This window comes from Lampetra fluviatilis, chromosome 59, assembly GCF_964198595.1.
Source record: "Lampetra fluviatilis chromosome 59, kcLamFluv1.1, whole genome shotgun sequence".
Classification (NCBI taxonomy): domain Eukaryota; kingdom Metazoa; phylum Chordata; class Hyperoartia; order Petromyzontiformes; family Petromyzontidae; genus Lampetra; species Lampetra fluviatilis.
Genome location: NC_136333.1, coordinates 6,609,553 through 6,635,337, shown reverse-complemented (window position 1 = coordinate 6,635,337; position 25,785 = coordinate 6,609,553). Strand labels below are relative to the sequence as shown.

The 25,785-nt window shown below is 45.5% G+C and overlaps 2 protein-coding genes across 5 annotated transcripts in view; one reads left to right on the top strand and one right to left on the bottom strand.

Moving 5' to 3' along the window:
- The first annotated feature begins 32 nt into the window (after positions 1 to 32).
- Positions 33 to 14,604, top strand: STYXL1 (serine/threonine/tyrosine interacting like 1). Its single transcript, XM_078880784.1, has 8 exons — positions 33 to 272; positions 3,724 to 3,785; positions 5,492 to 5,591; positions 6,393 to 6,526; positions 7,796 to 7,941; positions 10,375 to 10,472; positions 12,268 to 12,380; positions 14,339 to 14,604. Exons 1-8 carry the CDS (start codon positions 167 to 169, stop codon positions 14,468 to 14,470), a joined length of 891 nt encoding a protein of 296 aa, XP_078736910.1. The 5' UTR covers positions 33 to 166; the 3' UTR covers positions 14,471 to 14,604.
- Positions 14,605 to 18,158: 3,554 nt separating this feature from the next.
- The window catches only part of LOC144950847 (protein unc-45 homolog B-like), a 42,881-nt gene continuing 35,254 nt past the window's right edge, over positions 18,159 to 25,785 (bottom strand). For all 4 annotated transcript variants that reach the window (XM_078880978.1, XM_078880981.1, XM_078880979.1 and 1 more), the window contains exons 19-21: positions 24,310 to 24,465; positions 21,625 to 21,910; positions 18,159 to 21,349 (exon numbers count right to left, since the gene is read on the bottom strand). In XM_078880978.1, the coding sequence (XP_078737104.1) occupies positions 21,632 to 21,910; positions 24,310 to 24,465 (435 nt within the window). In that variant the 3' untranslated portion in view covers positions 18,159 to 21,349; positions 21,625 to 21,631. The remainder of the gene's footprint in view (positions 21,350 to 21,624; positions 21,911 to 24,309; positions 24,466 to 25,785) is intronic.

Genomic DNA, 25,785 nt, shown 5'->3' with positions numbered 1-25,785 from the left:
GCAACGCCCCCCAGGCCCCGTGGCGTCTCCTAGCAACCTCGGCTTGGGGTCGCCTGCTTAGGCCTCGGCTTTTGCCTGTTGCCGACTTTTAAAACATCAACAACTACTAAAGATAAACAACAACACACACCACAACAACAACAACAACATCGTCGTCGTCGTCACAATGGCCTCGTTAGCGTTGATGGAGCCGACGCGATTGTACAATTTGCTCAATCAAAAGTCGCCGCAACGCGCGTGTCTGAGCGACGCTCATCACATCCTGCTGGTCGGTAAGTCGGGCCCAGAATCAACGTCGTTGTTGGTGTTGTTGCTGTTGTTGTTGGTGTTGTTGTTGCTGGTGTTGCTGCTGTTGTTGCTGCTGTTGTTGGTGCTGTTGTTGCTGTTGTTGCTGCTGTTGTTGTTGCTGGTGTTGCTGCTGTTGTTGTTGCTGTTGTTGGTGCTGTTGGTGTTGCTGGTGTTGCTGCTGTTGGTGTTGTTGCTGTTGTTGCTGCTGTTGTTGTTGCTGGTGTTGCTGCTGTTGGTGTTGTTGTTGCTGTTGTTGGTGCTGGTGTTGCTGCTGTTGTTGCTGCTGTTGTTACTGCTGTTGGTGTTGTTGTTGCTGTTGTTGTTGTTGCTGTTGGTGTTGTTGTTGCTGGTGTTGCTGCTGTTGTTGGTGTTGTTGGTGCTGTTGTTGCTGTTGTTGGTGCTGGTGTTGTTGTTGCTGTTGTTGGTGTTGTTGCTGCTGTTGTTGTTGGTGTTATTGTTGCTGTTGTTGTTGCTGGTGTTGTTGGTGTTTTTTGTTACTGCTGTTGTTGGTGTTGTTGCTGCTGGTGTTGTTATTGTTGCTGTTGTTACTGCTGTTGTTGTTGTTGCTGTTGTTGGTGTTGTTGTTGCTGCTGGTGTTGTTGCTTCTGTTGTTGTTGTTTCTGCTGCTGTTGTTGTTGCTGGTGTTGTTGTTGTTGCTGGTGTTGTTGTTGCTGCTGTTTTTGTTGTTGCTGCTGCTGTTGTTGTTGCTGTTATTGTTGCTGCTGTTGTTGTTGCTGCTGTTGTTGTTGTTGCTGCTGTCAACTACCTCGCCTGGTCTACAGGAGGTCGTGGGGTCGATCCCAACCCTGCCGCCTGCTGCTGTATATTTGGAGTTTGCGTGTCTCTCTCTCATCATCATCACGGTGGCTAGGAGATGTTAACTACCTCGCCTGGTATACAGGAGGTCGTGTGAGATTCCCTTTCTGGGGGTGCGAGACATGGCCACATTTTTTTCGGAGGTAAATCATCCAAAACACAAATCAGCCACGGGCACAAACTGCTTTCTTTCCATCGAACCCTATGTAATTTTTCACATTGTACTCTTTTTTAAACGATTCAGAACCAAAGCGGTGCAAGGCTGCAGTAAAATGTTAAGAACCACCCAACTAAGGTTAGCTCTGTCTGTCTGCCTAGAGGAAGGGTCTCCGTAACTCTCGTAAGGATGATGTAAAGTAAATTAATGGTCGGCATAAAGTTGTTTTGCAGTAAAATAATTTGTTTGTCTGTACTGTGCCCCACGGTTATGCGGCCTGCCTTCACCAAACGACAGTAACCAGCATGGTGAAGTATGGTCAATGCCTGCACAGAGTGGCAGAAGCCTTCATACAGCAGCGGATTGACAAGCGGGCTGTAATTTTACTCACATTTAATATTGTCATTCTAAAAATCAAGCAGCAAAAAAATATAAAAAAATTCAAACGTCGTAAAAAAAAAAGTGATAATACAGAAACAAAAACAACATGTACATAAATCTAACAGACTTTGAAGAATAATTGGCGTGGCCAACAGAAAAACACACAGCTCAGCATTTTAACCAAGAGATGGTAATAACAATGGTAATAATTCAACATTATTAGGTTTGGAATTTCAGCTGGAATATCCTGCACCGTTACTTTCCGTGAACATTCGCTATCACGATTGGCAATTAGCGTCTTGGCTTGTGAAATGTATTTTCATAAGAACATGACGTATGAAGCGCGGGCCAATATCATTCCATCTTATTGTGTCGTCATGCCTAAAATACCTCTTAACTGAGTTTTGTATTTATTTTTGGGACGTTCAGTTTCAGTTTAATGTATTAGGTATAGCCCTGTGAGCCATTCGGCTCTTGAATCGGGTGCAACCGCAACAAACAAAACATGTTCTTGGTTCTTTCGGTAAACTCACGTAGAATGGAAATAATAAAATAATAAAACATAATAAAATAATTCTCACGACGTTTCGGCCACAACGCAAGCAGCCGTCCTCAGGTGAAGACCAGGTCTGTCGGGGAGACAGCGTCTGAATGAAACAGCACCATGCTTGGAGCGTATATTAAAGCTGGGTTGGAAGGGGGGGAAGGGCGCCTTGAAATTTAAACAAAACATGAACAAGAAACATCTTAGTGACTACGCACAAACAGAAACATCCAGGAAAAAACAGCAAAGTCTTCCAGGAAAAGAACCGTATATCAATGCTGTGTGAAAAAATCGATATAAATAGGCCACGTTACATCTATCTGCAGCGGAATTTGACATTTAGCCTCGCATTTTCATGGGCTATTATTGCAAGTGTCTCGGACTACCACTTCCCAACAAACGATATAAGATTTGAAAACAAATATATGGTGCATGAATAATGCACGGAAGGGTTGACCACTGTGCATAACACAGGCCTGTTATGTTGTCAGCAGAGGGACAAGCACAGCAAAATCCATTGTTGTACTGTAGTTCTACGCTCCCAGCGTCCACGCTTCCCCACCTCTAACCAATCAGTTACGGTGGAAGTATGGTCAAGTCACCACACGTGGTATCCAGGCCCTTGCTTGTGCTTCCACGCTTAGGTCGACCGCGCTGCATACAAGACAAAGATCCCCCGTATAGCCTTAACAGACTGTTGGGGCAAGTGCTGTTTGCGAGCACCTATGAAGGCCGGCAGAGAATACGAGGGGATGGGTGGCCAACACCACGCCCGACCGCCTTTGTCTCCCCAGTGGCGATGTTTACACAACGCATCAGGTCCTTAGGGTAGGCCCAGGACCGGTTCAGATAATCGTCACTGGTGTTTGCCGTGAGCAGCAGGAATCGAACCCGGGTCACCAGGTTCGTAGCGCAGCGCACTAACCTCCAGAGGTGGGACAAAGTCATTGTTATGCAAGTCCAAGTCGAGTCGCAAGTCATCAAATTCATGACTCGAGTCTGACTCGAGTCCAAGTCACATGACTCGAGTCCACATCTCATAGGTGGGACAAAGTCATTGTTATGCAAGTCCAAGTCGAGTCGCAAGTCATCAAATTCATGACTCGAGTCTGACTCGAGTCCAAGTCACATGACTCGAGTCCACACCTCTGCTAACCTCTACACCAACCACTACACCAACCACTACACCACACACTTAAGCGGTGTGCTTTCAGCAAGCGGTGTGCTTTAACCACTTAAGCGTTGTGCTTTCGCTAAGTTATCTATCCCCACCTGAAGAAGGATGCTTGTGTTGCGACCGAAACGTCATGGTTTAATTTCTATAAATGTTTTACCTACTTGACTTTACCGAAAAAACCAAAGAGTATGAATCCTTGCAGTCACTAAAACTTCAAATCTAGAATCACTACACCACCTCTACGCACACACGTGTGTGTGTGTGCTTTGTTGGTTTTAATAAGTGCTCGCGAACAGCACTTTCCGGGACTGCCTATGCGGCTAACAAAGAGATATTTTTTTGTATTTGTATGGTGGCCAGATGCACGGACACCATCTGCATATGAAGAAAGTCATATAATCACAGCACGACACGCTCAAAAGGTACCTCACGCTACATTTATGTGCCCTAATTGTAGTGTTTTGCAAAATTGCATGACGTGAGTTTGTAAGTATAGCATTTAATATAATTGTTGGTGTGATATTTATTTATTTGTGAAAATCACGAATCTATGTGATTTCTGTTTCGGGGAACTGTGAAAGGACAGAGCTTTTTAAAATTCAAAAGTAAAATAAAATGCAAACGCATGGATTATGTTAATGCTTTCTGACACGAGCTTACCATTCGAAGTATTGAATTAGTAGTATGGAAGCCAACTGGGAACGGTCTGGGAAAAAATAGTTTGCATTTTGCTGACTGGTATTGGTAAATTCAGTACACGTGTAAAGGAATCGCAGCACGGGTAAGTCTTGAACTTGGACTTTGTAATACAGGAACTCCTCTACTTACGGACGAGTTAGTCTCCAGGGGTCTGTTCGTAAGTCGATTTGTTCGTAAGTCCAACTTTACCCCTGTCGATTTCAAACGCGTTGTACGGCATGTACACTAAACACGGGGAATGGCTTTGAAAGTTGTATAATCTCCTGGTGTTTCATGTTATGCAGTTGTAGATGCCACTGGTCCTTCATGTGGCATCTACATGACATACGGGCAGGTTTATTTGAATCTCTGACAGTTCGTAAGTCGAATGTTCGTAAGTAGAGGCGTGTCTGTAACACGTCAGGGAATCACTTAGTTCAAGCAGAGCCCCAAACCCATTCCCTCCGCTCCTTTTATCTCCATTCCACGTCCTTTCTGGAACTTTCCCTGCCTCTCCACCAATCACCTTCTTTTCTCCTGACCGTCTTACCCCCCCCTCCCCTCATTTGCATTTGGTTTCCACCCTTGTGCTTTTGTTAATTCACCCTAATGGCCAATCAGATTTTAATGGTGATAGCTCCTCGCCAATGAGATTCGAGTGCGCTATTTGAACTCTAAAGGCGCTAGAACCCTGTGAGTATACATTTGTAGAGTTCATAGGGTTCATCTCTCAGTGTCCCCTTACACGTGTAGATAGTGTTGCTCTATACTACTAGAACTTTCTACTTTGTTTCACTAGGTATATAGCTCTTTGTCAAAAGCGACCTGGCCACAAATGATAGTCCAACGAAATTCATAGCAGGCAAACACTCTAAGACACGTGATGTTGATTCTAAATGTGGAGGGAAAAACCAGATGACCCGGAGAAAATTCCACGCCGTCACGGGGAGAACATGCACATTTTCAAATATACAGCAGGCGTCAGGGTCGGGATCGAACCCACGACCTCCTGCAGACCAGGCGAGGTAGTTAGCATGTCCTAGCCACTGTGATGATGATGAGAGAGACACGCAGACTCCAAATATATAGCAGCAGGCGTTAGGGTCGGAATCGAACCCACGACCTCCTGTAGACCAGGCAAGGTAGTTAACATCTCCTAGCCACCGTGATGATGAGAGAGAGAGACACAAAAACTCCAAATATACAGCAGCAGGCGTCAGGGTCGGAATCGAACCCACGACCTCCTGCAGACCAGGCGAGGAAGTTAACATCTCACCACCGCGGCCCACCCACTGGCATGCGTCTCCAAGAATTGGGCGACCCCTTTGACCAACGTGTCCAATTTTCAATCGGTCAATTCAACAATGAAAGTCTTCGTGAGACCTCATTCTCCTCAATGGGGACTGAATCGTTGGGTCGTTGTGAATCAGGAATGTCCATTCTCTTGCAGGACCCGCGCGGTGTCTTCACGCTGCTTTATGAAAACGAGCTGGAGTGCAAGGAGTGGTGCGTCGTATATGACAATAAATCGCAACACCTTGATGAAGAAGGTGAGTCTTTTGTGATCAAACGTAGGCGAAGGCCCGAGTTGTACAATAGTCGATCTTCTTTCGCACCCGTACGTTAGCCAACCATGCCCATCGGAGGTATTCGCGGTGTTCGTATATTCTGGTGTTACTTTGGCAAGTGCCGTCTCGTTCGCGTTTCCTCCGCTCCCCAATTGGAGCAGGTGTTCTTGTTCTCGTGTGAGTGTTACAATGCACGATTAAGAGTCAAGTTTTGGCAACGGGGCACAAGGTACACGTACAGCCTCTGTGTTAATCCACTGCTGGACCAAGCAGGTCGTCGGGGTTCAGTTCAATTTTCTTGAAGTATCCCGTGAGCCAATAAGCTCTTAAATCGGGTCTCGTCAACAAAAACAACAACAACAACACCGCCGCTTCTCCAACAAACGCAACAAGTCACGGCAAAATAAATCAATGATAAAACAATTATTTTTGATTTAAAGCTTTCGTGACTGCAGGGATTCATATTCTTGAGGGTGGGGAGGGGCTGGGTGGGGCTGGGTGGGGAGGAGCTGGGTGGGGAGGGTGGGGCTGGGTGGGAGGTGGGAGGGGTGGGGCTGGGTGGGGAGGGGCTGGTCACCCCGTGGTGCCCTTATAAAACTCAACGTTTAACCTACTCACGCCGGCTTGCGCCCGCCTTCACAGTCGGGGATATTTGCGGAATACACCACGCCGCCGTTGACCCTGGCCATTGACCGAGCAACCCAACGTTCCTACCAGCTCCCTCCGCAGGAATGTGTTTATCTGTAAGTTCAACGGCTGCACATCTGTGTCCGTGATACGCAGGCCCGGGAGTGACTTGCGCTAGAATCCTGGAGCAGAGCCGTAAGAACGTGGTGTACGTTCTCAGCGGCGGATACGAGCGTTTCACTGCACTGTATCCATTCCTGCGCTCCCAAAAGATCATCTACACCCCACAGGTAACAGCAGACAATCCGGCTACTGTCAAGTCAAGCTTATTGTGTTTAACCGGGTAAGGATTCAAAAAGAGACCAGGATAGCCTCGTGAGCAAGAGTGACCCAGTAGCCAGAATCACAGCACTTTTAATTTCCTCTATTTTGCACTCATGTCGTGTTTTTGTATTGTTTGCCGTTGTAACCTGCCAACCCGTCCAGACCGGACATCTGTGAAAAAAAGCTTTATAGCTCATCGGATTTCTAAGTCCAAAATAAAGATTCTGATTCTGATTCAAATGCTCCTCATTTGTTTTTGGGTTAGGCTACGTGGTGGTAGCTTTATGCCAACATCCTCGTCATTAACCCCTCCATCACCCGATAAGATTTTCACGTTTACAAATATATGATTTCTAACTGCCGATGTATTGATCAAATGCAGACCAATGAAGCACCGTCCGCGAGCAGTTAAAACTAACTAAATTAATCTTAATTTGGAGCTTTCGTGACTGCAGGAATTACTCTTTGGTTCTTTCGGTAAAGTCACGTATAAAGATAAAATAATTTATTATGAAGATAAAATATTGTATTATAATTTATTACTTTATCTTTTACGTGACTTTACCGAAAGAACCAAAGAGTAACTAAATTAAATTGTGCGAAGCAGGCAAATGCAGGGTTGCATTTGGATATCAGTCCCTGTGTTGTTTTTCTGCATTGTCATTCAACATGAGCCCGGTACAGAGGATGAGCCCTAGCAAAAGCGAGGGGGCACAGAAACGCCATGGACAAGATTCCCCCGAGGTTTAGTGCCCCGAGGTTTAGGGGATGGGAACAATTTGGTTCACTGCCATGCCTCTATGTTTCAAGTCTGTCCCGTTGAATTTCGATTTAAAGCTTTCGTGACTGCAGGGATTCATCTTCTTGGTTCTTTCGGTAAAGTCACGTAGAAGGGAAGTAATAAAATAATAAAAATAAAACATCATATAATAATTCTCACGACGTTTTGGCCACAACGCAAGCAGCCGTCTTCAGACGCTGTCGCCTCGACAGACCTGGTTTTCACCTGAGGACGGCTGCTTGCGTTGTGGCCGAAACGTCGTCAGAATGATTTTATTATGTTTTATTTTTATTATTTTATTACTCACGCTCATATTCTCTTTGCAATGCGGTGCCTGGTGAAATTGAAATCAAGGAGCATATGAAATTGTTTTGATGTGTTTTATGTGTGGTAAATACTTGTATTGGTTGTTCACTGCTCTACTAAAGTTGTTGTGCTGTGAATGTTCCAACAGGAGCTGGACTCATTATTCGTGTACCCAGTGGAGTTAATAGCCGGATGCCTCTATCTGGGAGATGCTTGCCAGGCCAGCTGTGCCCGTGTTAAAAAGGCGCTCAAGCTCCAAGCCTATGTTGCCATTACGGAGCAGCAGGGATTAATGTGAGTATAATAGCAGGTCCGTGGTCTGCCAATGGATCACAATTTATAATAACAATAACAATTTAGTACACGTTGCTATTTGTGCCATTCTTATTGCGCAGGGCCATCACTAGGAGCTGGCACTTTGTTTCATAGACGGATATTGTCTGCCAGCAATTCTGCTTGCTATGTCTAATCCCGATTAGGGTGTAACTTTTTCAAATTTCGACCAAGACACGACCACACAATGGCCTGCGCGTATGTGCGCTGAACTTGTTTCGCACCGTACGTAGCCAACCACGCTAATCAGTTTTCATTTCATTTTTCAGTTTAATTTATTTGGTGTAGCCCTGTGAGCCATTTGGCTCTTGAATCGGGTGCAACCGCAACAAACAAAAAATAAAAACATGAACAAGAAAACATGTTAAAGTGACTATGCGCAAACAGAAAAATCCAGGAAAAAACTGCAAAGTCTTCCAGAAAAAAAGCACCGTACACCAACGCCGTGCAAAAATCCCAGTGGGTTGCAAGTCAAACAACAACAATAACAACCACAAGACAACTTAGATAAAGCCATCATTCTAACTCCGTACTACAACAAACAAACATGGCCAAACCAAAAAACTTTTCGAAATCACCAAAATAAAGCCATAAGCAATGTAATCATAGGAAGGGGGGGAAGGACACCAAACCGACGTCGGGAGATCCTTAACATCACCTGTTGCAGAAAGACGTCACGCATTGGCATGTCTTTTTTTTGTGTCATCTTTGTTTTTATTGTGGAAATGTGCAGGCCCCGTGACATCGCATCGTGACGCGCACATACACACACCGTCAGCGTGGGCCGGGGCGGTTATGAAAAGCAGGGGATAGAAAGATGGGCAACGGGCTCCCTGCCCCACACCATGTGGGGGGGGGGGGGGTTCTGCCGAAAGGGTGGCTTTATTAAGTAAAGGGGGAAGGGATGACAATGGGAGAGAGAGAAATATAACCAAAACACGGCTTTCATAAAGAAAATTACGATATAAAAGAGGCGCCTGAAACGGACATTTATTCTCGCCACCCCTCCGCGCGTACTGGCGTGGTTAATGCACCCGTGGCGGTAATGACCAAGGCTGGCTGATGATTCAGGGCGCACAAAGCTTTTGCGATGGCACTGCCGCTGGGCTGCGTCATCGCAATGGAATGGATTTCGGTGCGGACGCAAAGTGTGGCGGCCAAGGGGAAAAAATCTAAATTGCGATGTCGGAACGCTGCAAGGTGGCCTTTATCCAGCGCACATACAGCTCTACTGTTATTGTGTACAATGCACAGCCCTTTTGTCAATCCACTGCTGGATGAAGGCCTCTGTGCGCTGTCCCGATCGTAAGTGGTTATTTGACAATGCTTCACGCCGACCAGTGCGGGTCGGTGAAGGTGGGGAGGATACACGTGGGATCATAGAAGTACATTACAATAGTACATTTTGCAGCTCTCTCCTTTTACATACCACACCACACCCTGTTATCCATGGCAGTGGGGGGGGGGGGGTGGCACGTGCTCCCCCAATGATCCGATCGAAATCCCTAATTTCGATCGGATCATTGGGGTTTATTAGTAATAAATCGGCATTTTGCGACCCCCCCACTGCCACTGTGTAGCATATTATTACGTGCCAATAAGTAACGGCAAAACGGTTATAAGTGACTCATAGAATTGTGCGCAGTTGCATAAACAGTTCACGACTTCCCTGAAGGCATCAACACCTTCAGCGAGCGCGATGCCGATCACACCACGCGGTTCGAATTCGACCCTCAATCGATGGCTGCGCCATCGCCGCACACGCGTCGAATAAAAAGCAAGGGACAAGTCCTCACTTACTAGCAACTCCTCTATCATTGTTCATTGCTGGAGGGTTTGCCCCCTCTACCTGAAAATCCTGGCTGCGCCATTGGCGGTGACCAGAGGTCGCAAACGGGTTTTGATTCCTTACCCGTACCCGTACCCGGCCGCACCAGGGTCGCAAACGGGTACCCGTACCCGTACCCTACCCGTACCCGGCCGAGTACGGGTAGGGTACTGGTATCGGGTACCTGATTGCGACCTCTGGGATGAAGCCATGTTGCAGGCGCGGGTGGGTTGATTCTAGGAACTTGAATTGTGAGAAGAGACAAGACGTTGGGAAATGAGTGACAAACAGTTACTCACCAGTGACTCACGGTCTACCCGTACCCGGCCGCACCAGGGTCGCAAACGGGTACCCGTACCCGGCCAGGTACGGGTAGCCAGGTATCGGGTAGGGTACGGGTATCGGGTACCCGGTTGCGACCTCTGGCAGTGACCCATGCAATCACGATCCATGCTCATTCCCACTCGGCTGTCTGAGATCTGACGTGGTGGTGTTGCATTCCATGCGATTTGGTTCGAGGTGGATGGGTTTAACGTATTTAACGGTTCCATCATTTGTCGTGGCAGTTGTGACACCAGTGACGCTGCACTACTGAGTATCCCCGTGGCTGAAGACCAAGATGCTGACCTGTTCTCCCACTTTCACAACATATGCCAGTTCATAGGTACGTCACATGCGAGACCATTTTCACGCCTGCGTCACCGTAAATAGACGTAAGATTTCGTTTGTGGATCTTTTTTTTGGCTGGTTCGTCCGGTTTTTCCCCTCGACATTCGGAAACATGCGTTGAGATTATTTAGATTGTTTTTGCTGCTATTAATTTCCACGCGATAAGCCACTTTGGTTGAGTGATAATTTGGGGCCAGGTCGCTTCTGAACAAGAAGCTAATAGCTCAGTTGGGGCCCTTATCTGGTAAGATTAAAAAAAACATTTTAGTTTTTAATTGTATATATTTTTTAAGTTATTTGTACCTTTCCTGTACAGGGCAGTACTATCGTGTTGATGTATTTTTCTTCTTGGTTCTTTCGGTAAAGTCACATAGAAGGGAAGTAATAAAATAATAAAAATAAAACATAATAAAATAATTCTCACGACGTTTCGGCCACAACGCAAGCAGGCGTCCTCAGGTGAAAACCAGGTCTGTCGAGGCGACAGCGTCTGAATGAAACAGCACCATGCTTGGAGCATATATTTAAGCTGGGTTGATGTATTGTTTGTTATTATATTCTTGGTTCTTTCGGTAAAGTCACGTAGAAGGGAAACAATAAAATAATAAAAATATGAAAAATAAAATTCTCGTGACGTTTCGACTGCAACACAAGCAATCGTCATCAGGTGTGAAAAACACAGCAAGAAAAAGCATTTTTTTCTGGCCTGGACTTTTGCAGCTGTTTTAGACTAATTTCAGGGTGCTGATTCCAAATCTCATCTCAGATTTGCTCTATCACATCTAATTTTTATGCTATCGGCATACCCCATTTTCATTGATTTTACCCGAAATTAACTCTGTCACTTATGATTGCAAGTTGTTGCGAGTCAGTGACTGCTTTAGTGTTAAAATATGGTGCTGTATTTTTAGGGTAGTGTGTTTATAATATCATTTTATGTAGATATCCACATTTATTTAATATTTTTCTTCCGCAGTCTTTATTGAAAATGCAATATTTGATATCTCAAAAACCTGATGTGATAGACAAAAACTGATGCCAGATTTGGAATCAGCACCGTAAAATTACCTTAAGACCGTTGGAATACCTTATGCCAGAAAAAGTGTGTTGACCAGTGTAATCCATTGTACTGTACTGCTATGCTCCCACGTGTTTGACCAGTGTGGTGATATTCTTGGTTCTTGCGGTAAAGTCACGTAGAAGGGAAATAATAAAATAATAAAAATACAATTTCTTGCTTTGGATTTTCACTTCTGAGGATGATTGCTTGTGTTGCAATCAAAACGTCGTGAGAATGTTATTGTTTTATTTTTATAAATTTGATTATTTCCCTTCTACGTGACTTTACCGAAAGAACCAAGAATATGAATCCCTACAGTAACGAAAGCTTTAAATCGAAATTTCAGTGTGGTGATGTCCGGTCAAACGGCACATGCAGCAGTGGGTTGACAAAGGGCTGTTAACTCCCTCGCCTGGTATGCAGAAGGTCGTGGGTTCGATCCAGACCATGAAGCCTGCTTATATAGAGCTTGCGTGTCTCTCTCCCCTTGGTCCCGTGGATTTTTCTCCAGGTTCTCCAGTTTTTCACCTCCACATTTTGAATTCACACGCGTTTGGAGCATTTGGCTTCCATACATTTCCACGTCATGATAAATCCACTTCGTTGATCTATCCTTTGTGGCCTAGCTTCTGAAAAAAAATAGCTAAATTAGCTCAGTGAGCCTTACCTGGTAAAAAAAATAATAATAATTTTGTTTAGATTATAATTGTTTTTTTTCTTCTTCTTCCAGATGAAGCCCTCGAGTTGAAAAGACCGGCGCTGGTGTTCTCCCAATCGGCCATAAGCCGTGGTTGCACGGTGGCCATCGCGTACCTCATGCATCGCTTCAAGTGGGACCTGCAGGTAAAACACGCGAGACAAGGCGACGAGATGCGTGTTTGCTATCCTACAAACGTTGGCCCACCGCCTCACGTCACGAGGCCCGCGGCCACAAGCGGGCCTACCCACTTTCAAAACGGCCCACGTGCCGTATATTTGTCCGTCGATGTCGGTACGTTAGTAGCTCGCACTCATCGGATATTAGCGAGAAAGGAATATTTTTCATGACTTCAAGCTTTCGTGACTGCAGGAATTCATATTCCTTGGGTCTTTCGGTAAAGCCACGTAGATAGAAAACAATCATCAAAATAATAATATCATGACGTTTCGATCGCAACACAAGCAATCGATTGCAAGAGCCTCTTTATCAAAGATAGAATTGCCCCGGAAGTTGCATCTAGCGATGTGTCTAGCCAGGTGGCACAGTGGTTAGATAACAGGCCTCACATTTGGAAGGTTTGCCAGTTTATTAAATTCCATTTGGGGGGGGGGGGGAATCTATTCAGCCCATCATATTTCCAGGGTCGATAAAATAGTACCACTTTGTGGGGAAGTCAACTGTGGGTGTCCTATGGATTTAATCACCGTTGTCGTAGGAATTAAGTTGAGTTTTCCAAAATCCCTCCCACCGTGCTCTCGCTCATTCATTTCTTTATTGAATCATTTGGATTACGGTGAGAGTAATTAGGCCAGGTATACGCACTCCGTCGGATCTTCCAATTGTGGCCCCCTCCGACAAATGTTTTATTTCGTTTAAACACATTCCTGCGGAGGGAGCTGGTAGGAACGTTAGGTTGCTCGGTCAATGGCCAGGATCAACGCGGCGTGGTGTATTCCGCAAATATGCCCGACTGTGAGGGCGGGCACAAGCCGGCTTGAGTAGGTTAAACGTTGAGTTTTATAAGGGCACCACGGGGTGACCAGCCCCTCCCCACCCCTCCCACCCCTCACCCAGCGCCACCCTCCCCACCCAGCCCCTCTCCACCCAGCCCCTCCCCACCCTCCCCACCCAGCCCCTCCCCACCCTCCACACCCAGCCCCTCCCCACCCTCCACACCCAGCCCCTCCCCACCCTCCCCACCCAGCCCCTCCCCACCCAGCCCCTCCCCACCCAGCCCCTCCCCACCCAGCCCCTCCCCACCCTCCCCTCCCCACCCAGCCCCACCCTCCCCACCCCACCCAGCCCCACCCTCCCCACCCAGCCCCTCCCCACCCAGCCCCTCCCTGCATGATGGACGGACACAATAATCCCCTGTGGGCTGGTGGAACCAGTGGGTTCCTACCAGTAATAACTTGCTTTACATGACACTTTTATTTGTTCATATTTATCTTGAGCCCGACTTTGCAAACCTATTTCGTTGGGGCCTTAAGTCATTTTCCTCGAGTTAAATCTACTTGTCGTGACATGGATCGAAAAATGGCCAATTTTTTTTCATAAAAGCTGGAAACTGTGCAGAGAAGCGTGTCGCGAGGTGTATTATGGGCATTAAACTGACATAAATGTAAGCGCATGGTCTGCCTACTGTCTGGATACCCCATCAGAGAACTCGTCTGTCTATTGTTAAGCAACCCTATCACCTGCCTACAGCATTTTAAGAATATAAAAAAAAATCATGAAAAATCTACCAGGCTAATGTTTTTGTTTTTTTAACACAGAAAATAGTGCATGTCAGTCAGTTGTGGAGGAAGAAAAAGAAACAGCATAACAAAGTATGAAAGTATAAATATAGATTATGTAAAACAAAAAAACCCCCATCAATCTCCTTAGCGTGCAAACCACAAGAGGTGTTAGCTGACAACTTGGCACCGCGATCGAACTTTAATTTCCTGAACATTAGCGTTCAGATTTTACGGACACAACAATTTACCGTACGTCACCAACATTGCACCGTCCATAACCGTCCTTACGACGCAGCGTTTGACACGTTCAGCTTCAGCGTGGGACTCTTGCCGATGAGCGAGTTTTGGTTTTCTCTTCGCAGAAGTCGTGGGGGCACCTGCTGCAATGCCAACGCAAGGTGCGGCCGCACCGTGGATTCGTGGAGCAGCTTTCGCGTTGGGAATTGAGCCTTCACGGCCGTGGTATCACCAACATATCTGACCCCAACTACTGAAGACGCCACGTGTCTCGTCGTCATTCCTCCAGGCATGTTGTTGAGGACTGACTTGACTTCACTGGACATCTGTAAAGCAAGAGTTCCATACAGCTCGGCGGATTTCCCCAAGTCTAAGATAAAGATTCTGATCCTTTTGTCTTTTCCGCACTGTGTTCATTCACCACGCTGCAGCAGCGCCGGATTAAGCTCGCGCGGGACCTGTAGCACATGGTTATAAAGAGGCACTGAAGTAAAAAAAAACATAATTGAAAAAAATTACTTGCATAGTAAAGTTATTGTATTTTCCCTTTGGTTCTTTCGGTAAAGTCACGTATGTATCTTTGTGATATCTGTCTGCTTATATGTCTGTCTATAGTTTTCTGGTTAGATTTTTGTTGCTATTTCATTTATACCTGATGATTGCTTGTGTTGCAATCGAAACGTCGTATGCTATTATTTAATTTATTATTTTATCTTTATACGTGACTTTACCGATAGAACCAAAGAGTAATTCCTGCAGTCACGAAAGCTCCAAATTAAGATTAATTGTATTTTTTCATTTGCTCTATAGCCAGATAATACGACAAATCGCTAACCTCAAACACCCAGTCGTTCATAAAAGTTGAAGGCGGTATAGTACTATAGTCATAGAGCAAGTGCAGAATCACTGAACCGGAATAGATAGATTTCGATTTAAAGCTTTCGTGACTGCAGGGATTCATCTTCTTGGTTTTTTCGGTAAAGTCACGTAGAAGGGAAGTAATAAAATAATAAAAATAAAACATAATAAATATTTTATTGTGTTTTATTTTTATTATTTTATAATAATAAATATTTTATTATGCTTTATTTTTATTATTTTATTACTTCCCTTCTACGTGACTTTACCGGAAAAACCAAGAAGACGGAATAGATAGCTTGAAAGCATTTAGTGCGGGGCCCTGGAAAGTGCGGGGCCCGTAGCAGATGCTACTAGGATAATCCGGCATTGCACTGCAGGTCACAACGGTACAATCACCCACGCAGTCACTCACTCAACCACACTTGAGGTCACAACAACGCACTCGCCCACCACTCGCTCATCACACTGCAGGCCACAAACACTTCTCTTCCCGTGCACCGCTTCGCTTTCGAAATGCCTCCTCCCATCGTCTCTTTCCCCCCCCCCCTCCAAGCTCCTACAATAACAACGTGTTACACTATTTATCTATTGTACCATCAATCGTGCTGTTTCTTTCGGGGACTTTGGTCCGGTGTTTAGCAGCCGTGGTTACCAAAAAAAATAACGGCACATTTAGCAATGAAAAAGCAAAACATATATTTGAAACCTAAACATCTTCGTTATCACATAGGTATGCACCATGTGAGCCGATTGTTATGCAGCCAAAAACATTGAAATGTATGCCATCTTCTTGGTTCTTTCGGTATAGTCACGTAGAAGGGAAATAATAAAATAATAAAAATAAAACATGATAAAATAATTATCATGACGTTTCGGCCACAACGCAAGCAGCCGTCCTCAGGTGAAGAACAGGTCTGTCGGAAAGACAGCGTCTGAAACGTCTGAAACCAGACACTGTCTTTCCGACAGACCTGTTCTTCACCTGAGGACGGCTGCTTGCGTTGTGGCCAAAACGTATGTTTTATTTTTATTATTTTATTATTTCCCTTCTACGTGACTTTACCGAAATAAACAAGAAGATGAATCCCTGCAGTCACGAAAGCTTTAAATCGAAATGTCTGCCGTCATTAACCACGGTCAGTCTGCTGCTGGATGAAGGCCTCCATCTGTTTTGTTGCCAGAAAAAAGGGGAAAACCTCTTCTCATATTTTGGTACTGGCAAAGGAGGTCCCATGATGCAGTTTGTAAATGTTGTGGATTTTCACTCCAACACACCGGTTTAGTGCTGTACTAATGACGAACTGGCACGTTCTATTTCCGTGACAAACCTTACTAGTTGACTGTGTCGGGTGGTGGCGGGTTTAACGACACTTATATTTTCGCAATCTAACCAAACAAAAATCTATTATGGATGATATTGGCCGCGAAAGCCTGCGTGTTCAACTGCTCCATTCAATTTGTACCGCGTTCCCCAAAGGGCTTTTTTGCACGGAGCAACAACACCGCGCGCCTTGCAAGACCCCCCTGGGGTATTTCTGCAGCTGATGCAAGACCAAAGCACATTGCTTTTCATGCTATGAATTATAAAATACAAATCGGCGAATTCAGATCTCAGTGTCGTGGGTCAATTCAGTCTTTCACGCCTCCGATGAGATCATTAAAGCGAGCGCCACTTGTAGAAAATCAATAGTGGTTGCCTAATGCATAAACCAGCACCGGCCATAAGAATGTGGAATTTTCACCAGACTATAAACTATACGAAGCTAAACTTTTTTTTTTATTTTACCAGGTAAGGCTCAATGAGCGACGTTGCTATTTTTCAGACGTGACCTGGCCACAAATGATAGCTCAACGAAATGGCTGATCACGTGGAAATTTAGAGTAGCCAATTAGCAGAGGTGTGGACTCGAGTCATGTGACTTGGACTCGAGTCAGACTCGAGTCATGAATTTGATGACTTGCGACTCGACTTGGACTTGCATAACAATGACTTTGTCCCACCTCTGCCAATTAGTCTTAAACGTGCGATGTCGATTCGAAATGTGGAGGGAAAAATCGAAGCACCCGGAGAAAAATCCACACGACCACGGGAAGTGAGACACACACACTACAAATATACAGCAGGCGTAAGGGTCGGGATCGAGCCCACAACCTCCTGCATACCAGGCAAAGGAGTTAACATCTCACCACCGTGGCGCCAACAGAGCTAAGCGCCACAACACACCGGTTTGAACAAGGGAACACTTTAATTTAAGGTAGGAATACTGCCCTCATTTACCTAGGGAAAGCCTCACTGAACACACTTTTTTCCGAAGGGTCCTGCATTGGGATTATCTGGATATTTAATTCGTGTTTGGCGTGGTGTATTCACTGCTGGATGAAGGCCTCCCCAAATCACTCTCCCTCGTCTCATCCATCTCCAGGGTGGTCTTCTTCTTGGACATGCTCCCTTCTTTGGCTGCTATTCTGTCATCAGTCTCATCCATCAACCATTACTTCCTTGTAACAATGTATCCTCTGCCTAGGCCCGCAGACTTTTCTTAAAATAAATACATCTCTCTAGTTTGCATGTGTTCTCTCACCAATGTGTTCTCTTCCAATCTTGAATTCACAACGCTACGATGCTTATTTCCGCAGTTTTAATCCGACGCAAAGATTGAAAATTTTACTCTTTTAGGCACATTGATGTTTCTTTTCAAAAATAAATGAAATTTTTACAAAAAACACCCGTGTATCATTTTTACCCCGAGCTGCCTTCAATAGTTGCTCTAAGCATACATGCTCCTTGATTTGAAGCTTTCGTGACTGCAGGAATCCATACTCTTTGGTTCTTTCGGTAAAGTCGCGTAGGTACAAATAAAACAAAATAAATCACGACGTTTCGATAGCAACACAAACCATCGTCTTCAGGTGATAATCGCTACACCCGCAATTATTTATTTTGTTTTATTTCTACCTACGTGACTTTACCGAAAGAACCGAATAGTATACACACTCCGTCGTTACACTTCAACATTGCAAGTGTTGGGAAATAACCGACTAAAAAAACATGCCGACCACACGCCAATCACATCAACATTTATTTCTCAGCTGTGCAAGGAGAGTGAAATAGATTTATACGACTGTAAAGTAGAAACGGCCACGTGCCCTTTGTGGAATGCGCAAATGAACACAGCAACAATGTTCCAGTGAATGCACAGCGACAGTTTTTGCAATGAAGAATTAAGCGTGAGATTAAATAAAACTTTCAACATAAAAAAAAGCAGCATGACAGCACTGAACGGAATGCTTTTCAAACGTCCGCTCCGCGATGCGCAGACAGAGTGCATTGATTAACAAACGTGCGATATAAATTAAAATACAAAAAATAAAATAATTGACTTACTGGCAGTGGTGGAGAAACATACACCGACACTCATCGCTGCCTTTGTCGCTAACACGGCCTCAAGACAATATACCGTAAATATTATTTTACCCACTCGAAGGCAGATCCTATTAGACGCACATTTTATTCCCGTTATCCACACTTCCGAGGAGAATGTGGAAAACACGATGGACGTTCCACCACGTACAGGTGACACTTATCATCCATGCTCGGATAACAGAGGGTGAGTGACGAACTTCGGCGAGACCACCGCTGGGGTCGGATCGGTTTTGGCTCAAACCCATCGGTTGGTGCGGTTAAACGAGATTCAATTACCGTCATGCTTTTGATACAACTCATTGAATATACGTCAGAGTATCAATGGTATCAATTGTGTGCCAACTGCTGCCTGCAAACAGCCACGAGGCTACCGCAGACAATTTAAAACGTCAAGACACCTCAAAGATTCATCAGATGGGTTACGCGAACCAAAGCCATGTCAAAGACCTCTGAGCAGCAGAGGTCGCAAACGGGTTTTGATTCCTTACCCGTACCCGGCCGCACCTGGGTCGCAAACGGGTACCCGTACCCGTACCCGGCCGTACCCGTACCGGCCGGGTAGGGTACGGGTATCGGGTACCTGATTGCGACCTCTGGGATGAAGCCATGTTGCAGGCGCGGGTGGGTTGATTCTAGGAACTTGAATTGTGAGAAGAGACAAGACGTTGGGAAATGAGTGACAAACGGTGACTCACCAGTGACTCACGGCCTACCCGTACCCGGCTGCACCAGGGTCGCAAACGGGTACCCGTACCCGGCCGGGTACGGGTAGCCGGGTATCGGGTAGGGTACGGGTATCCGGTACCCGGTTGCGACCTCTGCTGAGCGGGCACTGCTAGAGACCACGAGTTTTGATTTATCAGATGGGTTAATTGAGCCAAGGCCATGTTCAGAGGCCTCTGAGCGGGCACAGCTAAAGACCACGAGTTTGAATCCAGATCACAGTCGATGGTGATTAAAGCGTGGTTTCTCAAGCGTAGCGAATTTACGGTCTCGGTGACCAACGCCAACTTCATTCGAACGCCTGCCGTCACGATCCAGCACTGGGGATTCAAACATTTTTTTTGTTCCTTCGATTGCCATTGCGATGGACGGGGACGCTACGCAGGGGCAAGGAGAGAGAGTTGACGCCACCTACTGAGGATAAAGCGGTGGCTAGAACGAAGGGACCTTGAACACGTTTCTTGCGATCTCATCTCCTCGAAGCCTTTGCCGACCCACGAGGCGATGTTACACTTTTTGCTCGTCGTCGTTCAGACGGTTGGGAGCCGGAATTCCTTCGTTTCACGACCCGGCGCCAGATGGGAGAACGCAATTCGTTAAATAAATACGTCGGTGACCAACGCGTGAACAAACGAAGGCGGGCGGCCACAGCCTTCCCCTGACGTGTACAGCACTGGAAATATTTCACCGTTGTAACTAGAAGTAAAAAAAACACACGCAACGGTGTAAAACAAACTGACGTAAAACAATGAAGTAATTGACAATCATTTCAATTGCAAGTTTGTAAATGTGCACATTATTCCCTCGTTATTCACAAACTTGCTCTCCGCGATTTTGGCGATCCGCGAATCGCATCCGCAACTCTACACGATCGCATCGAGAGATAGAAAGTGATGAGATAAAGTGATCAGATAAAACGAGAGAGAATGTGATGAGAGAATGTGATGTGAGAAAGTGATTAGATAAAGTGATGAGATTAAGAGATGTCTTATGACAACTGTCATGTATTTAACAGCTTATTTATGTACCTATTTAAGGGAATTCATTAAAAATTAGGTTTTCGTAGGCCAACATCATCATCATCCGCGAAATGTGATGTTCACGGGCATCTCCGGAATGTATCCGTCACGAATTAACGAGCATTTGAAAGCTTACATTCCCGCGGAATTGACCGAAATTATCACGAAGGCGGTGGGGGTCCCCACAAGAGAAAGACGTTCAAGATTCAGTTTCCCTTCCACTGCCGCGAAGTAGTTTCGCAGCCCGTGGGGGGGTAAACCGTCGGACTTCGTGCCCCGAGACAATCGGTACAAGTCGAAAACACAACAGCGAGCTGTCCGTTTTATATTTTTTGAAAATGCCGTGATACTGATGACGAAATATTTTTACGTTTTCGATCGATACACAGATAACGTGCCCGACTCTACAACCTCTGAAGTGAAGAGAAAAAAAAAATGACGTTATATTTGTGAGCAGTCTAGGCGCAAATGTGGTGTTTGCATTTTGTAAATATGCAATATCAATCCTGTTTATGTTGGTTAAATATTGGGTGCATTCCTTTAAAAAGTGAGAGGTTTCAGTAATTAGACAATCTTAGTTTTCGTGGGGGCTCCCAAACCTGAAAACAAGTGTCTATATATGCTTGTCTATGATTAAGTAAAACGTTTTTATAAGTATCCGTGTGCAAACTTCGACTCCCAAATAAAACGAGCGCAAGATTGACAGACGTGGTCCGATTGGAGCCAGAATGACTGAAAGTTGTATGGCAACGCCATTTACCGGGTCAACCTTTGACGTAAATAAAAGCACATTTGTTTGAGAATGCGTGCTGCTAACCAACTTTGAAAAAGTACAAAAAACTGTGTACATTTTAATTAAGGCAATCAACGGATTAACTTATGAATACATTCTTAATATCCATTACTATAGGTGACGATGCTTCCAAGCACAGACTGCTTGCAATTTAAGAACCAAACAGACACACGATATTTGTACTTTGCTTGTAGATGTTATAATATAAAGTCTAATGGGTGAGCTGGTACCACTAAGATCCTGGGTTCAAATCATTCCAGGCAGGAGTGAAGTAGCGTGCCAAGTGTAGCGATGGTCTCTGTCCGATCACCAATTACTGCACACACACACACAAAAACACCATCACATTGAAATTGTGTCTTGCGCTTAACTTGGCTAAACGACAGCTCTGAGAATGAAAAATATCGCTTTCACGGTCATGCGGTGAACAATTAAATCTAAAACTATTTAAACTAGTTTTTATTGTAACCAGGGGGTTCCCACCAGTAAAATGTTGGTCTAAAAGCTTGTCCGTGCAGCGCAGCACTCGTGACCTAAGCAGTCCGGTGAATGAAACCTACTTGAGAACGGTGCGTGGATCCTCTTCCTCACCTGCCGTTTAAGGCTGCACAGCAGCATCAGAGAAGGGTTTAATGAGTCCATAGTTGAGAGCCTTGGACAGACACTCGCGAGCCAATATCACGTTCTGGCTCTCCGAATCGCTGCCCTCCTGCTTTGCGATCAACGACAGGATTTCCATCATCTCGCTCTCCATCAGTTTCTCGGCGATGCCCTTCTCGGCGCTCATCAGGTTGAGGGTGACGGCAAGCCCGCGCACCTGCAGGTCCTTCTTCTCGTGCATCACCAGGTGCTGCAGGATCTCTAGCCACTGCGACGTCTGCAACAGGAAAAGTAATTTCGATTTAAAGCTTTCGTGACTGCAGGGATTCATCTTCTTGGTTCTTTCGGTAAAGTCACGTAGAATGGAAATAATAAAATAATAAAAAATAATCATTTTATGTTTTATTTTTAATAATGTTTTATTTTTAATATTTATTTTTAATAATATTTAAAATAAAACATAATATTAAAAATAAAGCATAATAATTGTATTATGTTTTATTTTTATTTTATTATTTCCATTCTACGTGGCTTTATCTAAAGAACCAAGAAGAGGAAAAGTAATATTTAAAAATACTTTTATTAAAAAAACACGCTTTGATGAAATGTACCGTACGAGTAATGGCAGAACTCCAGGAAGTGGTCGCGAAGCTTGCCATGAAGTAAGACACCGTGGTGATTTACGGCCAACGTGAGTTGAGCGTGGACAATTAGACCCAAGGCGAAACATAACATATACAAAATATTGTTGAAAAATAGATATATTTTTTTATTTTTAATGATAGAATATAGTATTGTCATCGGTATGACATACGTATACCAAGTTTACAGTCGATACGACATTGGGAAGTGGGTTAAGATTGAGTTACAAGATTTGAGGATACGACAACAGACAGAGTGAGTTTATCAAAAGCGTGTAAAAGAATGTTTTAAAATGTGTTTTAGATTTTTTAATGATAGAATATAGTATTGGCATCGGTATAACATAAGTATTCCAAGTTTGCAGTCGATAGCACATTGGGAAGTGGGTAAAAATTGAGTTACAAGATCTTTTGAGGATACGACAACAGAGAGAGTGAGTTAAATAAAAGCGTGTTGTAAAATAAAAGAGCAGAACGCTTGCACGCCGTCCGACAACCCGCCGGGTGTCTCGGCAGTGGAGTGCGAGCAGCTGGCAGTCGGGAAGGTTGGGGGGTTCAAGTTTTGGTTTGGATTTTTACCAGAGGTGGGACAAAGTCATTGTTATGCAAGTCCAAGTCGAGTCGCAAGTCATCAAATTCATGACTCGAGTCTGACTCGAGTCCAAGTCACATGACTCGAGTCCACATCTCATAGGTGGGACAAAGTCATTGTTATGCAAGTCCAAGTCGAGTCGCAAGTCATCAAATTCATGACTCGAGTCTGACTCGAGTCCAAGTCACATGACTCGAGTCCACACCTCTGATTTTTACTAAGGGAGGCCACGGTGGCTAGGAGATGTTAACGACTTCGCCTGGTTTGCAGGAGGTCGTGGGTTCCACCCCTAACCTGATACCTGCCGTATATTTGGAGTATGCGCGTCTCTCTCTCTCATAATCATCACGGTGGCTAGGAGATGTTAATGACTTCGCCTGGTTTGCAGGAGGTCGTGGGTTCCACCCCTAACCTGATACCTGCCGTATATTTGGAGTATGCGCGTCTCTCTCTCTCATAATCATCACGGTGGCTAGATGTTAACGACCTCGCCTGGTTTGCAGGAGGTCGTGGGTTCCACCCCTAACCTGATACCTGCCGTATATTTGGAGTATGCGTGTCTCTCTCTCTCTCTCATAATCATCACGGTGGCTAGGAGATGTTAACTACCTCGCCTGGTTTGCAGGAGGTCGTCGGTTCCACCCCTAACCTGATACCTGCCGTATATTTGGAGTATGCGTGCCTCTCTCTCATAATCATCACGGTGGCTAGGAGATGTTAACGACCTCGTCTGGTTTGCAGGAGGTCGTGGGTTCCACCCCGAACCTGATACCTGCCGTATATTTGGAGTATGCGTGCGTCTCTCCCTGCGGTCACGTGGATTTTTCTCCGGGTCCTCCGGCTTTTTCCCCTCCACATTTAAAATGAACATCACACACGTTTAGATTATTTGGCTGCTATAAATTTCAACTTCGTTGCGCTATCATTTGTGGCCGGGTCGCGCCTGAAAATGAGCTATATAGCTCAGTGGGCCTTACCTAGCAAAATGAAAATAGTTTATTCGAGCAAAATGTATGTTACTTGTTCACCTTTTTGTTTAAGATCACATCAATAATGTTTTGACATTGGTAAAAAACAAGTCCAAGTGATGAACTACTCAAACGAGCATTGAGGCATTGGTGCTCATCTGTTTACAGCCCTGAGCCGGTGGTGGAAATTCCACGTTCCTATGGCACGTTCGAATGTCTCAAAAGGAAGACCACCGTTGGCTTCATCGCAGAGCGTGCGAGGGGGAAACACTCTACCCCATATTTACAGAACAGGCAGAGTCCACAATTCTGCTGTACCGCCTTCACCTGGCGAAGGAAATTTCCAACGTTTATGTGATAATCCACGGACCCTCGCTGCCGCCTACACAGTCCCAACCCACAGCCGTCACCTGGTGAGAAGCCTCATGTGACAGGATGGGGAAGTGGAGTCAGTGACGCCAAGCTTGGCACGTACCACTTGGGTGGCTTTAGCACACAGCTTCGTGTTTTCGGTCGTTAGCATGGCCAGCGCCCCAGAGGCTGCCATCTGCACCTTCTCGTCGTCCATGCCGCTGTACAAGACCAACAGCTTCATCCGATCGTTACCGTCTGCCTCAAACATCTCTTGCACCTGCGAAGCCACTCGTGGGAAAGGGGTGGAACGAAACAGGCGCGCTCAACGATTCGCCGATGAAGAGCGTAAGATTCCGTGATCGCGCCGAGATTCTTACGCTCTCGGTGTGATCACCGAAACCTGAGCGCAAGGGTCTACACCGGTCTGCCAAACCCGACTGTTTCAGCTCATCGATATTTGTGTTCAACCCACCACACCGCAGGTCACAGTAACACAACAACACCCCGCCATCATCATTAGACATCCTTTGCCAGTACCAAAATATAATAGGGTTTTGCCACTTTTTTCTGGAAACAAAACTGAAACCTTTTAACGAGGATTCACGTCTGCATTAACCACAATACTTGCAGTCGAAATGCAAACAAAAACACACTGATAATATATGCATAGTCCTTGAAACCGATTGGACCACACCAAGGGACGGCTTTCTTTTGAGCCTCGACCCAATTGGTGCTCGACCAGAGGACGCCAAAAGGCGGACACCCCGCCACTCGCCACTAAGTGCCAGGCCAGGTGCACTTTGAGGCCACGTTCTACCCACCGCACTGCACAACCCAGCGACTTACTCGGCCACTCGCTCTCTCGCCCTCTCACCATGCTGCAGGTCACCTCACACTTTGTCCACTTTGGATTTCCCACCCCCCTCCCCCCCATCGTCTCCTTTCCCAAGATCTTAAAACCATGCTCAATCCGATTAGCGCGGCTGGCTACGTACGCGGTGCGAAAGAAGTTAAAAAGTACACATGTACACAAAGATCCCCCCCCCATATAGCCTTTAACAGACTGTTGGGGCAAGTGCTGTGAGTGAGCACCTATGAAGGCCAGCACGGCACACAAGGGGGTGGGTGGCCAACACCACGCCCAGCCGCCTTTGTCTCCCGAGTGGCGATGTTTATATTCATATTCTTAGGTTTTTTTGGTAAAGTCACGTAGGTAAAAAATTAAAATTAATAAAAGTAAAATAAAAATAAAATAAAGATCACGACGTTTCGGAGGCAACACAAGCTTCCGTCTTCAGTTGGAACCGTCACAGCACGATAGCTGTATCAAGTAAATGAGAGATTCCAAGATATACTACCCCGTATATATACTGGTTGAGGGGGGGGGGCCAGGACAGGTCCCCTTTTTTATTATTATGGTAAGGTTGGCGATGTTTACACGACGCACCAGGTACTCATTTGAGGCCGAGCCGACCTAGGGGAGCCCAATGACCCATTCAGACAACCGTCACTGGGTGTTGGCCGTGAGCGGGAATCGAACTCGGGTTGCCGGGTTCGTAGCGCAGCGTACCGCTAACCGCGACACACACACACACAC

Coding starts and splice junctions, on each gene's coding strand:
- STYXL1 (XM_078880784.1), top strand. CDS start 167: ATGGCCTCGTTAGCGTTGATGGAGCCGACGCGATTGTACAATTTGCTC. Junction 5,592..6,392: donor GCAACACCTTGATGAAGAAG/GTGAGTCTTTTG, acceptor CGTGATACGCAG/GCCCGGGAGTGACTTGCGCT. Junction 10,473..12,267: donor CAACATATGCCAGTTCATAG/GTACGTCACATG, acceptor TTCTTCTTCCAG/ATGAAGCCCTCGAGTTGAAA.